The sequence below is a fragment of the Acinonyx jubatus genome, chromosome B3 (genome assembly GCF_027475565.1).
Source record: "Acinonyx jubatus isolate Ajub_Pintada_27869175 chromosome B3, VMU_Ajub_asm_v1.0, whole genome shotgun sequence".
NCBI classification, from domain to species: domain Eukaryota; kingdom Metazoa; phylum Chordata; class Mammalia; order Carnivora; family Felidae; genus Acinonyx; species Acinonyx jubatus.
This window is the reverse complement of record NC_069386.1, coordinates 129,636,195-129,658,336: the sequence shown is the minus strand read 5'-3', so window position 1 is coordinate 129,658,336 and position 22,142 is coordinate 129,636,195. Positions and strand designations below refer to the sequence as shown.

Genomic DNA, 22,142 nt, shown 5'->3' with positions numbered 1-22,142 from the left:
GAACCCATGCATTTTGTTTCCTCCTAAAATCCCAATGAAATGTCAATAAAGGGTTAGATTATTAAAACATAAAGTCACAAAGAAAATAACTATAAAAGGAGCGACAACCACATTTTGCAAGTCAAAGGCTAAGACCTGCAAAAGCTGAGTCTTAAGCCAGTAATGAGACATTCCAATGTGGATCCCAAGATTCTCCAAAGGCTGAGAAGCCGGTAGCACAGGGACTCTGGGAAGGGGTGGGGAGAAAGACAAGGCAAATACAGGTATGTTTAAGTGTCTATTTCAGAAGCAGTTATTTCTTCCTCAACTATAAATCTGTTCTGTCATTTCTGACCCTTACCACACCTGTTGCCCTAAACTGAAGTTTTCTGGACTCACTGGAGACGTGCTTTCTCACTGGCCAGTATCGGAGAGGCCTATAAATGCAGCATCGTGGTCTTTGACAGAATGGTGCTACAACAACAACTAAACGTATAGTACTGAAATTTTAAAAAGCAGTTAGATTTCTTGATAACCTTTGACTATTTTCTCCCTTGGAGACAGGCAGAACTTAAGACTCTTGGAAAGGCCAAACCAGAGGGTCTCTAGACCAAGAGATGCCGGCATGTTGAAAGAAACACCATTCTGAAAACAGGGAGGAGGTGTGAGCAAACATTACATAGTAATTAACGTTGAGGTACCTCCCCTAGCCTCTTTCCCTCACTTCGCTTCCAGAACACTGGCACCCAATCCACTATTCTGAGAGATCTTTCTGTGGAGAAGCTCACCAGTCTAAGAGGAAAGGCCTAAAAACAGCGACATCAGGGCATCCCAAACTAAAGAGACAAAACAAACGAGTCTCCACTGCAGGATCTGTATTCAAATGTGAAGTCACAAGCTCTCCATCCTAACTAATGAACCCAGAATGCCTATCAGCTTTTTGAGTGTCCCACTCATAAATATAAGACAACCAAGGATCCCCAGACATCTGTGGAAAACCTGTCATGAAAGACAGCAGTCAAAACAAACAACCTGGAGATAATAAGACCAAGAAGGGAGGGGAGAAAATGCCCAAAATTATCTTTAATATCCTCAAGGAAATAAAAGAAACTGTTGCATACATGAAACAAAGTCAGTATATGAAAAATAAATAAGAGGAATATGCAGAAACAAGAGGGCTCCCAGAAATAAAAACCACGACAGGAGATAAGCAAAGGCTATAGTCCTTGTAAGACTAGATGCTTCAAACTGTATGTGGACCATGGAGAAAAGGAAAAATTAAAGAAAACAAAAAGAATGCGGAAATGTCAGTGAAGTGGATACAACACACACAGAGCTTAGCTGCCAAACATTTTGAAAGAAAATACCCTTACGTGGAAAACAGGATGGAATGTTGAGAGATGACAGCAACATCAAGGATGGGGAGTATTTAAACACTTTCACAGGCAAAAAGGAGAAGACAAGAGAGGGGCAGGATTAAGATTATAGGAGTATGGGCACACTAGTGTTCATCGACTGGGTAGGATCTAGCATCTGGGTGGAAGGGGACCCTGAAAGAAGACAAGTTCTTCTTGCTGAGACAGAGGTAGGTGGGGTAAGGAAATATACCTACTGACTGTGGAAGCCTGAGCAAGGGGGAGGAAGCAAGAGCCACAGGGAGGGGTCAAGGCACCACCAGAGCTTCCAACAACGGGCAGGTTTGGGGAAATAAAAGGAAGCAGGAGAAAAGAAGGTTTCTGAATTTAAGGCTGCAGGTGACCAATGGCCCCTCTGTTACTCAGTGGACATTTACTAGGGTCTGCACATGCATCTGGCGGGGCGGGCACTGAGAACATAGATAAGTAAGGCACTAGTCCCTGTCCTAAAGCAGACCGTGGCATGTCTGTCTGTTTGTGGGGGGTGGAGGAGACAGGCAAACAATGAAGTTACAGTGGCTCTAAGAAAAACAAATTCCAAGTGTGGCCCTGGTGAGGCAATTCTAAAGTGAAGTGGAAATGAGGATAAGGCAGAACAGGCTAAGGAACATAAAAGCAGCTCAAGACAATGGCAAAGCAGGGCAGAAAGGAAAGAAGGTTAGGGATTCAAACTGTCCCTGGAGCAGGAAGTGACTGCCAGCAGATTCCAGGGACTCAGGTGAAACGACATCAAAGCAAGAAAGATTCTGAATGAGACGAAACATACGAACACCATACAACATGAAGAAAATGCAGATCTTGTCTCCTGGCCCTAAAATATTTTCACAGATCTAAATATAGCATCTTAGGGCAGGATCTAAGATATACAGAATACATTAAATGAGGTGTAAGAAATGGAAATAGCAACTGAAAAATGCTAGATTACGATGAAAATTTAAGATGATTACCAACCTTGACTGATCTGCAGAGTTTCTGCCATTACTGGGTCGATTTGTAGTCGGGATAACAACTGCCTCTGTGGAGCTCCTAGGATACAAATTTTCAAACTTTAGTAAGTTTTAAAAACAAACAATACATGTATATTTCCAGAAATGAAGCCTAAAATAATCTTACTAGGTTCTTAAAGTCTTTAAAAAAAAAACAACAAACTTATAGCTTCAACATTGCAATTTAATAATATTTATAGACCAAATTCCTTGTTGTTCTTTTGTCTGGAAGCCAGTTTTCTTGGACCAGAGGTAAAGCCTCAGAATAAAGGTAAAAGGCTGGAAAAGCCAGGAGGTGGTACTGTGTAGACGCACAGCTTGAGCCATAGTTGACAGGCGACAGCCAACTGCAAGATCAAAATAAGAAACATCTCCCTCCATCACCTGGGCTCTCACCATAACAACCCACTCCCCCACCCCTGGACCTGCAAACCAAAACACAGCAGAGTTATCTGATCGTTTCCAAAAGACAAACTATAAGCATGGACTGAGATGAGGAGAACAATGAGCAAGTATGACGTTCAGGGGTCTGGAGCCCAGATCCTACAGCAGCATGAATCTCCTGTGAGAAAACATACTTAGCTGGAGTATTATTTTGTAAATGGGTTCATAATCTCCTCACAGTTACACTTCAAAGATAGGATGGAAAGAAGTCACTCACACTTCTCCAAACTGCCCCCCGCCACCATAGTGCTTAGGAGGTTATCAGGCGCACACCTGACCTAAAACCAAAGTGTATCGATAACGCATTAACATAATTATTCACCATGAGCAAGTGGCATTTATTCCAGGAATGCAACGATGGTTCAATGTCCACAATCAATCAACATGCCACACCACAGTAACAAAACAAATATTAAGAATCTTATGATTATCTCAAGAGGTGCAGAAATAGCATCTGACAAAATCTGACATCCATTTATGATAAAAACTCAACCAGGGGCACGTGGCTGGCTCAGTCTGTTGAGCGTCTGACTCTTGATTTTGGGTTGTGGGATCTAGCCCCACGTTGTACTCCACACTGAGCATGAAGCCTGTTTAAAATTCTCTCTCTCTCCCCTCTGTCCCTCTCCCTGGCTTGTGTGCGCTCTACAATAAAAAAATAAAATAAACAAACCTTCTCAGCCAAACGGATATAGAGGGTTCCTCAACATAATAAAGGACAAACAGCTAATATCCTAAAGTGAAAAGCTACAAGCTTTTCCTCTGAGATGAGGAATAAGCAAGGATGTTCACTCTTGCCACCTCTATTTAACATAGTACAGGAAGTCCTAGCCATAGCCATGAGATTAAAAAAAAAAAAAAGGAAAAAAGGAAAAAAGGCACCCACACTGGGAAGGAACAGATGATTAATATACAAAACACCAAAGACTCAACCAAAAAACTATTAGAATAAATGAATTCTGTAAAGTTGCAAGATATAAAATATACAGAAATCTGTTTCTATTCACTAGTAACAAAGTAGCAGAATGAGAAATTGAGAAAACAATCCCACTTACAACTGCACCAAAGAGAATAAAATATTGAGGAATAAATTTAATCAAGGAGGTAAAAAACCTATATTCAGAAAACTGTCAGATGAAAAGAAAATGAAGATGATACAAATAAATGGAAAGATACAACATGCTCATGGATTGGAAGAAATAACAGTGCTAAAATGTGCAAAGTACCTCATTAATCTATGATAAAAAAAGGCAAGAATCTACAGCAGGAAAAAGAGTCTCTTCAATAAATGGTATTTAGAAAATGGGCAACTACATGAGAATAAAAGGAACTGGACCACTTTCTTCCACTAATGCAAAAATAAATTTGAAATAAACTAAACATCTAAATATAAGACCTGAAATCATTAAAAAAAAGGGGGGTCAGTAAAATCTTGGGTATCACTCTCAGCAGTATTTCTTTAGATTTGTCTCCTTAGGCAAGGGCAACAAAAGGAAAACAACTGGGACTCCATCAAACTAAAAAGCTTCTGCATAGTAACAAAAAGGCAGGGCACCTGGGTGGCTCAGTCCATTAAGGGTCCCAACTCTTGATTTCAACTCAGGTCATGATCTCATGGTTCGTGGGTTCAAGCCCTGCAATGGACTCCACGTCAGCGGCGTGGAGGCTGCTTGGGATTCTCTTTCTCTGCCCTTCCCCTGTTTGCTTGAGTGCATTCTCACTTGCTCTCAAAATAAACTTAAAAAAAATAAATAAAACAATGCTTCTTACTGAATGGAGGTATTTGCAAATGACCTATTAAGGAATTAATATGCAAAACATATAAAGAATTCATAAAACACCAAAAAAACCCAATCTGATTTTTTAAAACAAGGGCAGAGGAGGGGTTGCCTGGGTGGCTCAGTCAGTTAAGTGTCCAACTCTTGATCTCAGCTCAGGTCGTCATCTCATGGTTCATGAGACTGAGCATGGTATGGCTCCATGCTATAAGCGTGCAGCCTGCTTGGGATTCTCTCTCTTCCACTATCGTGCACGCCTTGCACTGCACTCTCTCAAAATAAATACATGAACATCAAAAAAAAAAAAAAACACCCAAATCTTTAAGAAAAAAAAGTGAGCACAGGAGCTGAATCAGATATTTTTTAAAGACACAGAGATAGGCAACAAATGGAAGATGTTCCAACATCTAAACCAAAATGAGATACCACCTCACACCTGTCAGAATGACTAGTATCCACAAGGCAAGAAATAACAAGTCTTGGCAAGGATGTAGAGAAAAGGGAATGTTCATATACTGCTGGTGGGAATGGAAGTTGGTGCAGCCACTGTGAAAAACAGTAATTAAAAATTAAAATTAAAACTACAAATACGAACGGTACCCAGGTGGCTCAGTTGGTTAAACATCCAACTCTTGATCTCAGCTCAGGTCATGATCTCACAGTTCGTGAGACTGAGCCCCACATAGGGCTCTACACGGACAGCAGGGAGTCTGCTTGGGATTCTCAGTCTCCCTCTCTCTGCCCCTCCCCTGCACACAAATGCTCTCTCTCAAAATAAATCCATAAAGTTAAAAAAAAATTTTTTTTAAATATAGAAATACATACGGTACACTAGATACCATAGGATCCAGTTAATTCCACTTCTGGGTATCTGCCCCAAGAAAATGAAAACACTAATTTGCAAAAATATATGCACCCTTATGTTCACTGCATTACTTACAAGAACCAAAACATGCAAGCAATCTCAGTGTCCACAGACAGATGAATGGATAATGATGTGATACACACACACACACACACACACTCAGGAACATTACTCCGCCATAAAAAAGAATGGTATCTTGCCATTTGCAACAGATGGACGGTACTAAGTAAAGTAAGAGAAAAACAAGTACCATATGATTTCCACTTATATGTAGAATCTAAAAAACAGTATTAATGAACACAAGACAGAAACAGACTCACAGATAGAGAACTAGTGGTTGCAGTAGGGGAAGAACAAATAGGTAAAGAGGATTAAGAGGTTCAAACTTCCAGTTATAGTCAGAGATGGTACTACAAATCATGGTGACAATTTCATAATGTATGTAAATGTCAAATCATTATGCACACCTGAAACTAATACTGCACTGTCAACTACACTTCACTTAAACTTAAAAATCAAAAAAGTAAAACAAAAGTGGTACAGTACAGTGTAGAAAGGGATGTGATTGACAGAGTTCCAAATACTAAAATATAGTAAGATGACTGTTACTACTTTTTAGTGTATGTATTACTAGTAGTTTCATAAGGACAAACTTTGCTTACTCAGTACATGTACATAAGTTGGCAACTGCCTGCCAACTACCATGTTTCGCTAAAAGGGGTTTTTCATTTTAAAAACTATACTCCATTCAAAATTCTATCAGCTATTTTCTTTTAAAATAGAAGTTAACATAATACTCTTTAGTGGTATGCCAAAAAGAATTCCTTCCAAAATTATCATAGCAAAAACACAGCAAATCCTGGTAAGCTGACCTCAAATACAGATGTCATTTGGTCAAGTTGTACTCTGTAGGACAGCTTGGGAAACTGATAAATATTAGGGTTATAGGAAGCTCTTCCAATTGTAGTATTACTACAGGTCCCTTTAACACAATGAACAATGAAAGAATTACACGTTTTAAGAGATTTCACAAGACAGATACAGGAAAGAGGACTATTCTCTCACATTTCAAGTTTTGTTTCTCTATGTTCATCTCTCTTGAAAACATTTTACAGAGATCCACTAAAGAGAATACTGGTAACTTCCAGGCTTCTAAATTAATCATACAGACTCCAACTTTGCTGTTCAAAGGTCTGTGAAGTTCAAGTTTTGTGACTTGCTGCCTCTATATATAGACAACTAGTGAGTTGTCTCAAAGGTTATCTAGAAGATATCACATACTAAAAATTTACCTTTTTCAATGTTTCTAAGGAAACCAATTATTTTTACATCAGTAGTCCTTGACTGTGATTCAAAATCTACTTCCTCTTGAAGATCTTCAAACTGTTTATTGCATTCAGATGTTGATGTTGAGCATTCATTCATTTTAACCTCCAAAGATGAGATTTTTGCTTCATTCTGTGACACTCTAACATTTAAATCAGAAAGATTTGCTTCCACTGTCAAAACTGCTGCTTTCATTCCTTTAATTTCACTGATATCAGTTGATATTTTCCTTAAAAGATGGGAAATACTGTCTAGCTCATTCAGTGAACAAGAGGAACTTGTTACAGAACCTAAGTCAATTGGCCCAGGTGAGAAGAAAATCGGTAAAGATGGTGATGGAAACCTTGAAGACATTTTCATAAAATTCTCTCTCCCTCTTAATATTTGGCAATTTTTCCTTCACAGCCCATTATATTGTTTCATAAAAATAAAAAGTGATTAAGGCTGTTATTAAAAAGTATTAAGAGTGAACAACATCTTAAAACCTACAACTAAAAAGATAGGATTGTACATTTCTGGAGTCAGAACTCAAAAGTAAACTTGAAAATGCTAAACAAACCAGACCAATGTTCTCTTTGCTACAACTAAGAAGCCTTAATTAATATGAAGCCACGTATATCTTGTAAGCCCTATTTAAAGCTCCTCTCCAAACAATAAACCCTATTATTGCCTACAAAATAATTCTGGCTTCTGATTGGCTGAAAGCAGACATGTGACACACAAAGAATTTTCTATTATTTACCTCATCTGACAAGGAGCACTGAAGATCTGAAGTCAAAATTATAATATTAAGTACTTTATACCTGGATATGATGTGAATTTAACATATTTCTGTCCCTTTATTAAACTATAATTTTCAGGATTGAAATTATTTTTAAGTTGTTTTATTTAGTATCTTGAGTTTCATTTACCCTTGAAATAGTACAGCACAGTTTTTAGCATATCCTTTATAGGGAGAGGGTTGGTAGGGTATTAGACCCACAAAATCACAGACCTCTTAAAATATATACGGTAATACTGCAATTCAGCTGCATGAATATGGTATGGTAGGAATTTATAGATAAGAGAAATGAAGACTTGGCCTTGGTTTGATAATAGACTATTATTAGATGAGTGATTCTTCTCCCACTGTGTGGGTTATCTTTTCATTTTGATAGCATCCTTTGAAACACCAAAGTTTTTAATTTAGATTAAGTCCAATTTATCAATTTTTTTCTTTGGTTGCTTGTGCTTTTGAGTGTCACATCTGAGAAACGACTGCCTAATCCAAGCTCATTTAGATTTACATGTACTTTTTTCCTAAGAGTTTTATGATTCTAGCTCTTACATGTAGGTCTTGGATCCATTTTTTAGTTAATTTACATAAGGTAAGAGTCCAACTTCATTCTTTGCCTGTGGGTATCCAGTTGTCCAGAACCATTTGTTGAAATGAGTGTATTTATTCCCCACTGAACTCTCTTGGCATTCTTGTTGAAAATCAACTTACCAGAAATGTACCAGTTTATTTCCAGACTCTCAATTTGATTCTACTAATTTGTATGTATATCCTTAGGCTAGTGCTAGTCAATTGCTGTCATAGGTTCTCCAACTGGAAAATGTTAAGTCCTCCAACTTTCTTATTTTTTAGTAGTTTTGGCTATTCTAGGTCCTTTTGGTTTCCATATGAATTTTAGGACCAGTTGCCAATTTCTTCAAAAAAGCCAGCAGGAATTGTAACATAAATGGAGTTGAATTCATATATCAATTTGGGGGAGGATCACCATCTTAACGATATTAAAATCTTCTAATTCAAGAACATGAAACGTCTTTCTGTGGCTTTAGTTTTCATTTTTACTTTGGTTACTAGCCAAGCAACAAGTAAGTTGTACAAAGATGCAAGATGGTGGACATGGCTCCCCATAGCCTCTACAAAAGAAAGAATTCTTATGATGAGTTGTAACCTTTGGTTTCCCAGTTAAAGAGATGGTGCTCACAATAACTGAAAAAAGAAAAAGTACTGAAATTTATAAAAGAATCTTTATTCATTAATCAACTGTATCTGTAAATTTAATCTAATTCCTTAAAATCTTTAGGTAGAAAGTAATTTTCACAATTTACAATGCTTTGGACTCATAACAGAATTAAGAGCCCTAGCTGACAGGTCTCTGTAGTATAAACATTAGGAAGAACAGCACATCCTTAGCCAAACGCTAAGAAAACCAGTTGGCTCACTAGAGGGCAGCAAATTTCACTTCAAAGAGAGAAGCAGGAAAGGGCTCTAACAGAGGAGTAACAAAATGTCTAAAAAGAGCTCATTTGAGGCTTCCTATTATCAACTATTGTTCCCAGCCCAATTTAGAATGCAAAGTAAGAAAAGATCCTTCCAAAGATTCCAATGTAAATATCTACCAGCAGAGGGCATTTACACATTCTAAGGAAAGTGGAGTACAGAAAGGTTAATAAGGTCACGGAGTAAGCAGCAGTATCTGGATTAACACCTAAGCAGTCTGACTCCCTCAGTCCATACTCCTAATCACCATGTCATTATGCTTTTCTCCAGGCATACGAAGTAGAACAAAACATGTCACTGAGAAACTCATGTGATGTATTTTATACGTACATATATGGTGTGCATATAAATATGCATGTAATTCTATTTTCACAGAAAAGACATACACGTACATACATATGAAAAAAATGCCAAGACGACTACAAACTGTTTTACGTGCAGTGCTTACCTCTGAGGAAGGCAACGGCAGAACTAAAGGGAGATTTTCTTTTTGTCTGAATACAAACACTCCTCTCTTTGCTAAGACTCCTTCAAAATGCTTTTAGTCCAACATGATACACTGGGCATATGCATTCATAGCCTCTCCTTCTGGAGAGTCCATAAAAATGAAGTAAAGAACTTAAGAAGGACAAAATCCTAACAACATACAACAGTGGCCTCCAAACTGAGTTTCTAAGATTACCCACTGAGGTAGAGGGAGAAATAACCAGCAATTTTACTGCATTAGAAATACTTATATCCCTATCCTCCTTAGGGTCCTATTTTAACATGTTCTAACATACTTACCAATCAATAACAGTGGGGATAGATGTAAATCAAATACTTACAGAATGTACACAGTAAAAAATGATTTCAGTACACAAAAAATTTATATAATCACAAATTATATCACACATTTAAAGACATGGGTTAGGAAGGGGATCACAGCAGATGAGATTTCAACAACCTCTGGAAAACAATCTATATGGACAAATACCGTCTGTGAGGCAGAGCAGAAAAGCCAGAAACCCTGGGAAAGCTGCGAGATAACACGTTCATTAAGACACAAGGATTTACTGAGCTCCTACTGTCTGGTACCATTCTGGGCACTCAATCACAGCAATGAACAACACACACACACACACAAATCCCTGGTCAGAGAACTTACATTCTGGTGGGGAGGGGAAGAAGATGAACCTCAAAAAAACCCAAAATGTATGTTAAAGTATAACATGTTTTATGTTGATAACCTGAGCCTGGATAAAAAATATCTGAACTATGAAAGCATGAAATGCCTTTTAGATAAGAAGTACTATGGTGAAAAATAAAGCTTTAGAAAAAGTGGGTTACGGAGTAGGGGGCTAGAGAGCACTTCACAGGGATGACTTCTGAGTTATATGGACATAAGGAAAAAAATATGCCAGGGTAAAAGGTGAAAGCATCTCAGACATGCTGTTCTTTGAGTGCTCTGGAAGAGGAACACACGGAGTATATCTGGTGGATAGCAAAGAAAAGCAGCCGGAGGGAGAAGGTGGTAGGTGACAACATCAGGAAGGAATCTTACTTTTATATGTGGGTGTGTAATGGGGAGCCACCAGAAGGTTCTGAGAAGGGGAGAAGCATGATCTCACTGACAGTTTAAAAGAAACACTTGCTACTGTGTGCAACAGACTGTAGGAGGCCGAGTTTGAAAGCAGACAGACCAGTAAGGACACTGTTCTGATAAGGCAAGTCACGGATGATGGCTTAACCTAGGATGGTAGAGGCAGAACTGATAAGGAATAGGTAAATTTAAATATACTCTGAAGGCAGACGTGGACAGGATTTGGTAAAGGTGGAAGGAAGAAGGAACATAAAAGGGAAGAGGAAAAGAAGAGAGAGAGAGGAAAGGAATGGTTCTAAGCTTGAAAGAAAGAACAGCATTAGGTTTCTGGCTTGAGCAACTAGAAGAGTGGTGCTGCCATTAACTAGAATGAGGAAGACTGCAGGAAATACTAATTAGGTTTCAGATAAGCTTAAAATAATTTACAGTATATCCAAGAAGAAATGTAGAATAAGCAGTTGCACAGGAATTAGGAATTCAGATGCAAAGTCTTAGCTGGAGATATAAATTTGGGAGTTGATAACGAACGTTGAGATATTTAACTTGGATGACATGTAACAAAAGAGCATCCAACGGTGAGAAGTGAGGAACAAAGAAGACTACAAAGGACGTGAAACAGAAAACAAGGTTTACGAATGATACAGCCTCAGACTTTTTTTTAAAAAATTAAATGTTTTGGGGTGCCTAGCTGGCTGAGGAGAATATGAGACTCTTGATCTTAGGGTCAGGAGTCCAAGCCTCAAGTTGGGCATGGAGTCTACTTATAAAAAAAAAAAAAAAGAAAAATTAAATGTTTTAAAAAGGAATTCAACAAATTATCTGGGGAGAATCTAGACAGCTAGCAGGAGTGTAAGCACTTCCAAGGAAACACCTCTACAATTCCAAGGCCAACTGCAGCTCCTTGTAAAACACTTTTCTTTCTTTTTTTTTTTTTTTTTTTTGGGAGAGAGAGAGAGAGAGAGAACACGTGTGCCGAGGGGCAAGAAGCAGGGGGTGGAGAGAGAGAGAGAATGAATCTCAAGCAGGTTCCACTCAGCATGGAGCCCGATGCAGGGCTTGATCCCATGATCCTGGGTCAGTATCATGACCTGAGCTGAAATCAAAAGTCAGACACTCAACAGACCGAGCCACCTAGACACCCCACTGTTTGCTTTATTTAAAACCCACAGCAAAGCTTTAGCCCACACAATTCTAGGTAAGCCTCTTTACTGCCTTTTCTTAAACTAGGAACTGTGTGTCTGCAGACATTTTTAAAAAGAGCCTACACATAAAAGAGAAAAAAAAAAACAAAAATGGACTCTGAAGGAAACCATCAAATAGGGCACAAAATATAATTAAAAAAAAAATCCTCTAATTATGTTCAGGTAAATTTGAAGTAATACTGAATCCACAAAACAAGATACATAAACGGAACAAAGAGCTTATAGAAATTTTAAAATATGTTTGCCTTAAAAAAAAACAAAAACAGAGGAAGGTAATAAAGTCAATAAAACATCCCAAAGTAGCATAAGATCAAGTAAAAAATAAGGAGAGAAAAGAGAAAAATCAAAGCAGGAAGTTTATCATCCAACTAGTAACAGAATTCCCAAAAGAGAACAATGAAAAAAGAACATGGTTTTAAAGAAATAATTTATAAAGAGAATTCCGCAGACTAAAAGCATGGATTTTCAAATTAAAAAGGTACAAAAGGTACCCAATCCAAAAGTGACTGACTAGCACCTATGTTTATCACAGCAAATTTCAGACCTCAAGAACACAAAGAAAATCCTAAAACTTCCCAGAGAAATGAATCCCAGGTATTCTATAATGGAGTAAGAATCACATGAGCAACCAACTCCTCAGCATAAACATGAGAAGCCTCAAGATAATGAAGCCATGCCTTCAAAGTTGTGAGGAAAATTCAATATGGAATTCTGTATCTATCCAAAGTATCAGTTAAGTACAAGGAGATCTTTAAGAGTTCTAAGTACTCAGAAAAATTTACCTCTCATTCTAAGTTTCTTCATGATGTGGTGACAAAATGGAAGAATATACAGAGAAGACAATGAGATCCAGAAAATGCAGGGAAAACTCAGGGGAGGAGTTAAGTCCTGGAATGACAGCCTTGAAGCAAACCTAGTAAGCAACCAGTCAAATAAGCAAAAAAGGACAGAAGCTTGGGGCGCCTGGGTGGCTCAGTCGGTTAAGCGGCCGACTTCGGCTCAGGTCATGATCTCACGGTCTGTGAGTTCGAGCCCCGCGTCGGGCTCTGTGCTGACAGCTCAGAGCCTGGAGCCTGTTTCAGATTCTGTGTCTCCCTCTCTCTCTGACCCTCCCCCGTTCATGCTCTGTCTCTCTCTCTGTCTCAAAAGTAAATAAACGTGAAAAAAAAATTAAAAAAAAAAAAAAAAAAAAGGACAGAAGCTCTAAGATGAAAAGGGGAACCCAAAGACTTAACAGCATAAAATGACAGATTTTTTGGCCATAATAAAGGCAGGCAATATAATAAGGGGGGAAGAACCTAAGAAAAACAAAAAATTGTCCAAGAGTGGGAAAAAAAAAAGACTCTAGGGAACCCCTAGCACAGAGCTGCAGACAAAAAGTAAATCTGGTCCTCTATGAAGTAATATTCATATAGTCTCAATAATGTAAATATGCTGCTTATTGGTTCTCCACTTTTAGTCAATTTACAAAGAGTAGTCGTCTTAACTAGGAAATGTGTATCTTAACAAAATGTGTATCTGATCATCCTTAGCAATATAAAAGTACAGATGGCAGAGCTTAGAAGGTGTGGTGAGAAAAGATGTAGTTTAAAAAGGATATAGTTTAAAAAGGCACATAAATATCCTTATCTTTTGGGAGTCAAAATATACTGAAATATAGTAATCTCACAAAAAATAAATATTTAGATGTATTCCTTAAAATAATAAAAGTAGCCAATAAATGAACCAAAAGACAGTGATTTTACTGTATGGGCCTAAAAAGCAGGGAAAAGTGTCAGATCCTGACATACCGTAGCAAAGAACTAAAAGATACCACCTACAAGTTAGTGAATTAAGAAACAGTGGTTATAAAACATATTATAGACATGAAAAAAATTAAAGACATAAACATAAGCTTTTAAAAGCGGTAGCCCTCTGGGGTGCCTGGGTGGCTCAGTCGGTTAGGCATGTGACTCCTGATTTCCATTCAGGTCATGATGTCACAGTTCATGGATTTGAGTGCTGCATCAAGCTCTGCACTGGCAGTGTGGAGCCTGCTTGGGACCCTCTCTCTTCCTCACTCTTTGCCCCTCCCCCACTCACGCACACACTCTTTCTCTCTCAAAAATAAATAAACTTAAAAAAAAAAGTGGTAGCCCTCTGGGAAGAACCGGTGTGGAGAAGAACGAAGCAAAGAATGTTGCTTTTTATGTTAAATTTTTCAATGCTAGTTGATTAATTTCTAATCTATCAGCAAGCATTACAAAGATTTGTTTTTCCAAATTTTCTATGGTGAATGTATATTTCATAGCGTAAAATATTTTATTTAAATGTTTTTTATACAACACATACAAAATAAGGAAATAAAGGAAATCCATGCCTAGACACATCGTAGTAAAACTGCAGAACATCAAAGACAAAGAAGATCTTGAAAGCAGCCAGAGAAAGGACAGATCACCTACAAAGGAACGACAGACAATTAGAATGACACAGGTCCACTCAACAATAATGGAAGCCAGAAAACAATGGAATAATATATACAAGATGTTGAGAACAAATAACTGTTGTTACCCTAGATTTGGGTATCCAGCAAAATTACTGCACAACAAGGGGGGAAAAAAAACAGATAAACATTCTTGGCAAATTTAGACAAACAGACCAATTCTTAAAGAAACTTCCAAAGAATACACTTCAAAAATACTTGGAACATATTAGAAGAGGATGACCCCCAAATAACATTCAAGATTTCAGAACAAAAAATGATAAACATGTAGGTCAAATCTGAACAAACAATGCCTGGGTAAAATAGTGATAATGGTGCCCAACTTACACATTTTAAAAAAGACCAAAACAAAACAATGGAAATATTATGTAAGTAAAGACTGAAGCATAAGTATTCTAAAGTCCATTTACTTTGGAAATGGGGTCAGAACATTAACTTTTGAAATATGCGATTAAATTTGCATGGTAAAATTCCAGTGCAAACCACTAAATGAACAGAAATGGAGTGTTCTCATTTAAGCTAGTTAAAAAAAAAAAAAAAAAAAAAGCAGAGCTGGGGCAATCAACAATAGTAACTAATGAATCTTTAAGGCAAAAGAGAAAAAAATGAAAGGCCATTATGAATCAAAAAAGATGACAGAAACCAGTCCAACTACATATTAGAAATGTGAATGTTTTAAACTTTCCAGTAACAGGCAAACTCAGACTGGGTTAAAAAACAACCTAGCTTTATAATATTTAAGATATATATTTGCCTAAAACTTTAAAAGAGAAGACTGAAAACAAAATCAGGGAAAACAAATGCTAATAGAAGTACAGGAAAATTAAGATAAATGTATCAATCCTAGTGGGCAATCTCAAGACTTTCTATCAATGACTGATAAATCAACCAAACCAAAAACTCAGTAAGATCAAGATTTGAACAATGTAACCATAGAGCTTTATCTACTAAATGCAAAATTCTCAATCCAACAATTATAGTCCACTCTCTTCTAAAATGCACATGGAAGACGTATAAAATTGATGCCTTCAGTCTTAACAATTTTCAAAAAATATATATGACACAGATCACAGTGACACAATGTAATTAAGTCAACGGTACATATAAAAAAAATAAAACACAAAAACAAATCCTCCATATACTATAAATCAAAAACATTTCCATATAACTCATAGGTCAAAGATGAAGATCATAATACTAAGATGGATAATGAAAACATTATAAATTTGTGAATATGCAACAAAAGTGACACTCAAGAGAAATTTACACCTTAAATGTTTACATCTGAAAGACAAGCTAGAATAATTAAAAATATAGATGGATATATATTAAAAGAGTAGAAACCAATGAAATAGAAAATCAAGTCATCAAAGGAGAATCAATAAAGCCAGAATTATTGTTTTTAAGTCTTTGAACAAATTAACAAAATAAACTTCTGGTGACAGACTAATCCAAGACAAAAAGAGAAATAGCACGAATATTGTGAGGTGGTAGGCTAGTAAAAATAGAGGCCAGAGAGATGAAAGAACACTATCAACAACTCATGCCAATACATGTGAGCATATTTAGATTTTAAAAAAACATGTCAGAAAGCTGTAAAACAGTAAGCACAGTAATTAATGGCTGTTTGCAGAATGTCACTTTTGTGATTGTGAATAAATCAATTCAGTAAGAGCAACGGTAATCTTAAGATGTGTTTGATACCTTTTAAAATTTTTAACCTTTTACTTTAAAACAAAACAATGATACAGAAAACAACACAACACAAACAGTAGTTTAAGGAATTTTAGAAGGCAAAACACCCTTACAACCACCATCCGGTCAAGAAAATAGAACTATGCCAGCTACCCCAGAAACCTTTCCATGTGCTCCATCCCAATCAGCCCTCTCCAAAAGTAACCGTTTATGCCATTTATACTAATACCTAAATTTTCTTTGTGGCTTTATCACACAAGTGTGCATCTCTAGATGCTACAGCTTAACCTTGCCCCTCGTTATTTTGTCTTTTAGGTCTTTTAATCTAGAATTCTCAAGCTGTTTGACCTATATGGTGTCCCAGAGGCTGCTCTTTGCCTGTTGCACACTCATGATGTAACAACCAACATATTCCTCTGGCCTCTGTACCTCTGCAAGTTGACTGCTGGATCAAATCCTCTGGCAAGACTAAGGTAGTTTTATTCTTTCATCTGGAGGCATGAAATGGCTTTCACTTTTTTCGTAGACATTAATCACCAGTGCCTACATTCATTAATCTACTGAGTTGGGGGAAAAAAACCAAGAAACTATAATTCTATCATTCTGTTTTTACTTACTAAAATAATTTTTAAAAATGCTTTCCTAGGAGTGTGTGGTTGGTTCAGTCAATAGAACACGTGACTCTTGATCTCAGGGTCATGAGTTCAAGCTCCACATTGAGCACAGTTTACTATAAAAAAAAATGCTCTTCCCATCTACTATGTAAAGAATTGCAAACATTTTCTATTTTAGGTTGGGGGAGCTTTATGGTCTCCTGCAACTATTCAACTCTGTGGATGTAGTACAAAAGCAGCCAATACGTACATGAATGGGCATGGCTTGGTTCCAATAAAACTTTACATACAAAAACAGATGCTAACTCCTATACTATTCAGTTACCCAGGGCTACCACTCTTTAAAGACAACATAAATGCTCAATTATGTACCCAGTTTTCAAGACAATGGATTAGCATCTATTATCCTCCAGAAGCTAATTAAGGATTTACTTCAAAACATAGGAAATCATGGATTTAAAACTGTTTGATGTGCTTTGATAACTGCAATGCTTACCCTTACTGAAGATCAAGTGTCAGTTTCAGTTGCTCTTCACAAATTGGCCCACTTACACTTTCCAGTTAGTACCTACAGGCTGTTTTGGAATTTTTCTGTTCTCAGGTCCATCGTTTACTGGAACTGCAAATAATGCCGACATGGCAAACTGCACAATCCAAAGATTTTTTTTAATGTTTATTTTTGAAAGAGAGAGACAGAGCAGGAGCAGGAGAGAGGCAGAGAGAGACACACAGAATTCAAAGCAGGCTCCAGGCTCTGAGCTGTGAGCAGAGCCCGACGCGGTGCTCGAACTCATGAACCGTGAGATCATGACCTGAGCCGAAGTTGGATGCTCAACCGACTGAGCCACCCAGGTGCCCCACAAGAGTTTTTTTTTGTTTTTTTTTTTTAAGAGAGAATGAAGAAACAAACATAGGATGAAATCACTAAAGCTTCATGAAATGTTTGAACCTAGAACAATTTCAAGAATACAGTTAAGGAAAAATGGAAAAAACATATGCCAACATTAGAAAGGTGTAAGTCAGAAATAATGTGATGAGCATTCAATTTGGGTGGGTTGTTAAATTCAGATCTCAGTAGAAGAGGAAAAGGAAACTAGAACCCTTCCTGATAGGAACAGAAGGAAAAAAGGTTGGAAAGCAGTAGAGAATGACTGGACAGGCCTAGAGGCCAGATATTGAAGCTGTGTAAACGCCAAGTTCATGGCGTCAATCCTGGACAATGCAGGAGATGGAAACATTAGAATACTCTCAGAAAGGAGTCACATGATGTCATATTGTATATTTTTATAATAGAGTTTTATTTTTTAATTTATTTTTATTTATTTTGAGAGAAAGAGAAAGCGCACGATGTGCGCACATACAAGCAGGGGAGGGACAGAGAAAGAGAGAGAGAGAATGAATATCCCAAGCAGGCTCCACATTCAGCACAGAGCTTGATGTGAGACTCTAGCTCACAACCCTGAGATCATGACCTGAGCTAAAATCAACAGCTGGACCCCCAAATGACTGAGCCATGCAGGCACCCCCAGAGGCACACTTTAAACAGGAAAGTGTTTGTACTTGAGATTGGGGTGGTGGGATTGAGAAAAGGGAAGCAGAAAGGTCAGCTCAAGGCTAACCACAGTATGCCAGGCACAAGAGGATAAAGTAGGGCCACTGGGACAATAGGGCAGATCTGGCAGGTAAGAGACAGAATGCTAAGAAAGGAAATTTAAAGATAGGATTTCAAGTTTAAGAGAACAGGGGTAGGATCAACAAAAAGAAAAAAAGAGAAAATGTAGGCATCTATGTATCTCTAAATACAAGTTTTCTTAAAACCAGCAAAACACTGGTAATTATTAAGGTGAGGTAACTGGATTCATGGGAATTCACTGCACTATTCTTTCCACTTTTAATAACATTAAAAATTTCATAATAAAAAGACTTAAAATTCTGAAAAGTATAGGTACAGACTTTTCTCATGGTCCCTTCTCATTCTATTTTTGGGCCTAATGAGCACTTTTGTCATAGAACATTTCATAAATACTGAGTGGCAAATATTTAATGTCTCATGAAAAAAGTATAATAAAGGATGACGTATCATTTAAATTATTACCTTGGCTTTTTTCTATATTATCTCCTTTTGTTTCCTCTTCTTTAATGGGAGGACTTATCCTGGGGGTCCTGCTTTGCCCCTGGACCATTTCTGCCAGCAATTCTTCTTGAGAAGTTCGAGTTCTGGGAGCAACTGGAAGTGTCTGTTTCTGTGAGACTTTTATACAAAAAGGAAAAAAGATGAGAAATGCAGATGCAGTAATACATCAAAACTGAACAGTGCACATGTCCTATTAAATATAAATGCTTCCTCGGGTTTAGGACATATGAAAAGTTTGAAACCGTTCACAGATACCAGCTTTTTTCTTACAATATTCCAGAGAGACCAATAACGGATCTCATCTCTACATTTTAAACCATGTGCCATAAATACACTGCCACGCAAACGTATTCATTTTTAACCAAAAGTAGTTTATAATTTTTTTAATATTTATTTATTTTTGAGAGAGAGAGAGAGAAATAGAGTGTGAGCAGGCGAGGGGCAGAGAGGGAGACGCAATTCAAAGCAGGCTCCAGACTCTCAGCTGCCAGCACAGAGCCCGAAGCAGGACTCAAACTCACGAACTGTGAGATCATGACCTGAGCCAAAGTTGTGGACGTTTAACCGACTGAGCCACCCAGGCACCCCCTAACCAAACAGTTTAGATTCTGCTTCATGATCACATAACAATTTCAAATTGTAACCTACATAACAGAGGCCAAGAACAAACTCCAATGCTATTTCTCAAAAAACTAGGGAAATCTCTCATCATTATAAAAACAGGAAATTTCACAATGGAGTACTACGTGGCAATGAGAATGAATGAAATATGGCCCTTTGTAGCAACGTGGATGGAACTAGAGTGTGATGCTAAGTGAAATAAGCCATACAGAGAAAGACAGATACCATATGGTTTCACTCTTATGTGGATCCTGAGAAATTTAACAGAAACCCATGGGGGAGGGGAAGGGGAAAAAAAAAAAAAAAAAGAGGTTAGAGTGGGAGAGAGCCAAAGCATAAGAGACTCTTAAAAACTGAGAACTGAGGGTTGATGGGGGGTGGGAGGGAGGGGAGGGTGGGTGATAGGTATTGAGGAGGGCACCTTTTGGGATGAGCACTGGGTGTTCTATGGAAACGAATTTGACAATAAATTTCATATATTGAAAAAATAAATAAATAAAAGAAAAAAAAATTGCCACAAGTTAAAAAAAAAAACCTTAATGTAAAAATAAATAAATAAAATAAATAAAAAATAAAAACAGGAAATTTCAAAGTCACAAAGAGTAAAATTCTCTACAATTCTCAACACTCAATAGTGTGCACAGGCAAAAAGAGGGAATGTAAATAGATTAGGTCTAGTGTTGGCCTTTGCGCAATAACCCAGATCTGATATGGCAAAACCCATTTTATGTTCAAGGTTAAAGTAGAAGATGAGAAGCAGGGGCGCCTGGGTAGCTCAGTCAGTTAAGCGTCCGACTTCAACTCAGAACACGATCTCTTGATTCATGGGTTCAAGCCCCGTGCTGCTCTGTGCTGACAGCTCAGAGTCTGGAGTCTGCTTCAGATTCTGTCTCCCCCTCTCTCTAAAATAAACATTTAAAAAATTTTAAAAAGAAAATAAGAGGACAGATGCCTATGAGGTTTAAAAGTTGCTAACTTACAATTTACTTCACTTTAGGAAGAGGTCACAAAGAGATGCAAAGGAGAATGAAAAACCAGAAAAATGCTAAAAGAATAGTCACCAAATCCATAGCAAAAGTAAAATTTTTTAGAGGCACCTGAGTGACTCAGTCGGTTAAGCATCTGACTCTTGATTTCAGGTCAGGTCATGATCTCACAGCTCATGAGTTGGGGTCCTTTGTCAGGGGCTCTGTGCCTTCAGTGCAGAGCTTGCTTGAGATTCTCTCCCTCTCTCTCCCTCCCCACCTCACTCTGTGTGTGTTCGTTCACTCAAGAAATAATCTTTAAAAAAATTTTTTTAGAGTGGGTAATCACAGACAATGCAGAGCCTGCTTGGGATTCTCTCTCCCTCTCCTTGTCCTTTCCCAACTCTCTCTCAAAAATAAACATTAAAAAAAGAAAACACTTTACACAATGGCTATAGCACATGGGACAAAGTACAGAATTTAATGGCAATATGGCACCTATCACTTGGTTTGCATTTCAGAATAAGCTTTCTATAAGGTCAGATTACAGAACTGACTCATTTTAAAAGCCTGCAAAACCTTTACCTCCTCATAAAATAATTTAGAATTTCTACTAGGACTGAGGCAGGAACATCACAAATGAATCAATTCTCTGATTTATATTCCATTAATGGGTTCTACTGAAAGGAAAGAGACCAATATGCTCATACACCAACCATGTCTTTCTAACTCTGGCCTCTTACTACCCAATTGTGCTCCCTTTTATACATCATAAATTCCTATCAAATGCTGACTCCAATGCCAAGAATATTGAAGTCCCATCTTTACCAAAACTCCCTTTAAAAATTCTGTATTTCATACACACTAGAAAGAGGAAGGAAAAGGCATTATACATGGCCCTAAGAACTAAATTCCACCAATAGCTGCCAAGTTCCTCAGACTGGTCAAATCTCTTTTTACAACCATTATTCCCTGAACCTCCTCTTGGTCTTGACATCTGGCAAGTATCTTTTTTTTTAATTTACATCCAAATTAGTTAGCATATAGTGCAACAATGATTTCAGTAGATTCCTTAGTACCGCTTACGCATTTAGCCCATCCCCCCCTCCCACAATCCTTCCAGTAACCCTCAGCCTGTTCTCCATATTTATGAGTCTCTTATGTTTTGTCCCCCTCCCTGTTTTGATATTATTTTTGTTTCCCTTCCCTTATGTTCATCTGTTCTGTCTCTTAAAGTCCTCATATGAGTGAAGTCATATATTGGTCTTTCTCTAACTTCACTTAGCATAATACCCTCCAATTCCATCCACATAGCTGCAGATGGCAAGATTTCATTCTTTTTGATTGCCACATACATACATACATACATACACACATACACACACACACACACACACCACATCTTCTTTAACCATTCATCCATCAATGGGCATTTGGGCTCTTTCCATACTTTGGCTGTTGTTGATAATGCTGCTATAAACATGGGGGTGGCATGTGGCAAGTGTCTTTATTATACCACAACTTGGGGAGCAATCAATTCTAGCTTCCTCAAGAGGTACAGAAAACTAACTTAATGTAAATGTAATACACTTAAATTACCTGTAGAATAGTTAGTTGTTTTTGTTACAGATTCTTGAGCTTCAGATATAGCCTTCAAAATTAGATTCTTGTTAGCTTGTTTAGAAGGTGGAAGTGAAGGTCTAAAAAAGTTAAAGGTATTTTGATTAATTTTTAGATTTCAGCTCTTTGCATGCTAGCCATCCATTAGGCCTTTACTATAGCCTT

At 37.5% G+C, this 22,142-nt stretch overlaps 1 protein-coding gene across 5 annotated transcripts in view; it reads right to left on the bottom strand.

Annotated features, from left to right (window-relative positions):
- The window catches only part of ZC3H14 (zinc finger CCCH-type containing 14), a 46,756-nt gene that overhangs the window by 10,501 nt on the left and 14,113 nt on the right, over positions 1-22,142 (bottom strand). For 4 of the 5 annotated variants that reach the window (XM_027066377.2, XM_027066379.2, XM_027066376.2 and 1 more), the window contains exons 8-10: positions 21,957-22,057; positions 18,733-18,888; positions 2,346-2,420 (exon numbers count right to left, since the gene is read on the bottom strand). In XM_027066377.2, coding sequence (XP_026922178.1) covers positions 2,346-2,420; positions 18,733-18,888; positions 21,957-22,057 — 332 coding nt within the window. Of the gene's footprint in view, positions 1-2,345; positions 2,421-6,759; positions 11,543-18,732; positions 18,889-21,956; positions 22,058-22,142 lie in introns of those variants that run through there. The other variant, XM_015088362.3, reaches the window with a different exon arrangement.